We start from the raw sequence: 2,572 nt of genomic DNA, 5'->3' as shown, positions 1-2,572 counted from the left end.
GGCTCTGGGCCCTTTCCTGCCTTCACCGCTCCAAGAAATGGAGGTTCTGCTTGGAACTCCCCAGTCCAGCCAGCCTTCCCCAAACCCCCAGCGCCTGCCTCTTCCCCCCGGCCCTTTTTCCTGGCTGGCCTCACACAGATGTAGCCTCTGTCTGGTTTGGGGTTCCCCTGCCCAGGCGGGGTTCTCCATGTCTCCCCGCCCTGTTGCACCGGCACCCAGAGACCTCTGCCCCCCCAGAGAAGCCCTCTCCTCGAAGGCATCTTCTTCACCCGGCTGGCTTCAGCGAACCCTCCAGGTTTGGGCCCCGGGCCCTTCCCCGCCACCCCAGGTCAATGCAAGGAGAGCGTCTTCTTCCTCCTCCTCCTCCTCCTCCCCCCGAAGAGGATGTGTTTGAAGGAGCGTCGGAAGTCGCGGTTGAAGACGGTGTAGATGACGGGGTTGAGGGAGCTGTTGCAGTAGCCCATCCAGAAGAAGCACTTGAAGAGGGGCTCGGGGACGCGGCACGCCTCCCGGCAGATGCCGTACAGGCTGTAGCTGAAGAAGAAGGGCGCCCAGCACACCACGAAGGCGCCCAGCACCACGCCCAGCACGAACGTCAGCCGCTGCTCCCGCCCCGACCCCCGCCCGACGGAGCGGCCGCTGGCGCGCCTGGAGGACAGCGAGAGGGAGGCGGCGGCGGCGTGGGGGCGGCGGCGGCGGCGGCGGCGGCCCTCCGAGGCGCTGCTCTCCTCGCGCTCGGCGGCCTGGGGCGGCTGGGCGGGCGCGGCGCCGTCGGGGGTCGGCCGCTGGCGGGCGCGGGCGCGGCGTCGGGCCACGCGGTAGAGGCGGCCGTAGACGAGCAGCATGACGAGGCAGGGCGCGAAGAAGGAGGCGGCGCACGAGGCCAGGATGTACCACGTCTGGTCGTTGAGGCGGCAGAGCGGCGGGGCGGCGTCGTCGTCGGGGGGCGTCGTCGGGGGGGCGGCCAGCAGCGGCGGGCACGAGACGGCGGCGGCGAGCAGCCAGGCGGCGGCGAGGGCGGCGCGCACGCGGCGGGCCGTGCGGCGGCGTCCGTACTGCAGGGCGCGCGTCACGGCCCAGTAGCGGTCGAGGCTGATGGCGCACAGGTGCGCGATGGAGGCGGTGCACAGCAGCACGTCGAGCGCCAGGTAGGCGCGGCACCAGCCCGCCCCGAAGGCCCAGCCGCCCATCAGCTCGTGGGCCAGCGAGAAGGGCATCACCAGCGCCCCCACCAGCACGTCGGCGCCCGCCAGCGACGCCACGAACAGGTGCTGCGGCGCCCGCAGCGCCCGGCTGCGCAGCACGGCCAGCGCCACCAGCGCGTTGCCCGCCACCGTCAGCGCGATCAGCAGCCCCCCCGCCCCCCACAGCGCCGCCGCCGCCCCCCACGAGTAGGGCCACCAGCCCCACCCCGCGCCCGCCCCGCCGCTGCCGTTGACCCCCGACGCCCACGCCGACGACGCCTCCATGGCCCCCGCCGACGCCGGGGCGCTGCGCTGCCCGCGCTGCGCTGCGCTGCGCTGGCGGCTTCCTCCGACGCCGCGGCGGGCTCCCAAGCCAGGTGCCGGGCGGTGGCGCGGCGGGCTGGCCAGCCCCGCAGCGCGCGTCGTCGGGCGGCGCACCGAGGAGGGGAGGGGAGGGGGCCGGGACCGCCCGCCCTGCAATGCCGGCCGCGGCCGCTGGAGGGCAGCTTTCTGCGCAGCCCTCGTCCCCAGGGCCGGAGTCCCCGAGAGAGAGGCCGGGGCCGGAGTACTTCGAGGAACCGCCTCTGCTGCTTAGGTTGCAGGAAGGATTTGGGGCTTCGTTTGAAACCCCTTTCTTTCCTTTCCCTTGCTTCGGAACTGGCAGCCTCGGAACTGGCAATATGAAACAAAACAACCCCCCCCCACACACACACACCCCAAAATCTATTGGCACTATAAAGACAGCATCATTTATTTCAATATGCTATTTCCTGGCTTACAGCCCACCATGCAATAGAAATAACTGGCAGAGGAACAGGGCCAAGCCTATGCGAGACTTTGGGCAGAGGGCCTCTCTGCTGGGGTCAGAATCAGAAGGGAAGCCAGAGGGGCCGGCCACCGCCTGCCCCACCTCTGGAGAAGGCCTGCCTGGCCCCAGCCTGCTTCCGGTGTTCCCACTGGGGAGTGTTCTTGGGCCCAGTCAGAGAAGAAGAGGCTTCCCCGGGATTCTGGCCTTTTCCAAGCAAGCTACAGATATTTGACCTCCACCCATTCAGGGGTCCTGAGAGCAGAGGAGAGCGCAAAATCCCAGCCCAACGCAGAAACTGGCTGGCCGGCGTGCTTTTGCGTCTGCTTGACTGTCGAAACCGCCCTTCTCCCTCAGTGGGACCCAAAGCCCCTTACCAAGAATTAAACTGTCCACCCCAACAGGCCAGCAAGCCCAAGGAGGTGCCAGCTCAGGCCCAGGCGGAAGTCTTGGCCTTGGGCAGGTGACCCGCCTCACTCCTGCTTGCAACCCACCCTGCCGTGAAGAGCTGCGACAAGACTGGATGGGTTTGTGAAGCAATTTCGATCCATGGAAATGTTGAGACACTCTGAACAAAGTCTTT

The 2,572-nt window shown here is 68.5% G+C and overlaps 1 protein-coding gene across 1 annotated transcript; it reads right to left on the bottom strand.

The window, feature by feature from the left end:
• Positions 1-329: 329 nt before the first annotated feature.
• ADRA2C (adrenoceptor alpha 2C) lies at positions 330-1,469 on the bottom strand. The gene has a single exon (XM_056855126.1). The coding sequence runs from the start codon at positions 1,467-1,469 to the stop codon at positions 330-332; it is 1,140 nt and encodes a 379-aa protein (XP_056711104.1).
• Between the last annotated feature and the right edge of the window lie 1,103 nt (positions 1,470-2,572).

The sequence above is a fragment of the Euleptes europaea genome, chromosome 9 (genome assembly GCF_029931775.1).
Source record: "Euleptes europaea isolate rEulEur1 chromosome 9, rEulEur1.hap1, whole genome shotgun sequence".
Lineage (NCBI taxonomy): Eukaryota > Metazoa > Chordata > Lepidosauria > Squamata > Sphaerodactylidae > Euleptes > Euleptes europaea.
Note: the sequence above shows the minus strand (reverse complement) of the source record. Positions and strands in the feature narration are given on the sequence as shown.

Bases quoted from the DNA above. Each gene is read 5' to 3' on its own strand.
- ADRA2C (XM_056855126.1), bottom strand. From the start codon at position 1,469: ATGGAGGCGTCGTCGGCGTGGGCGTCGGGGGTCAACGGCAGCGGCGGG.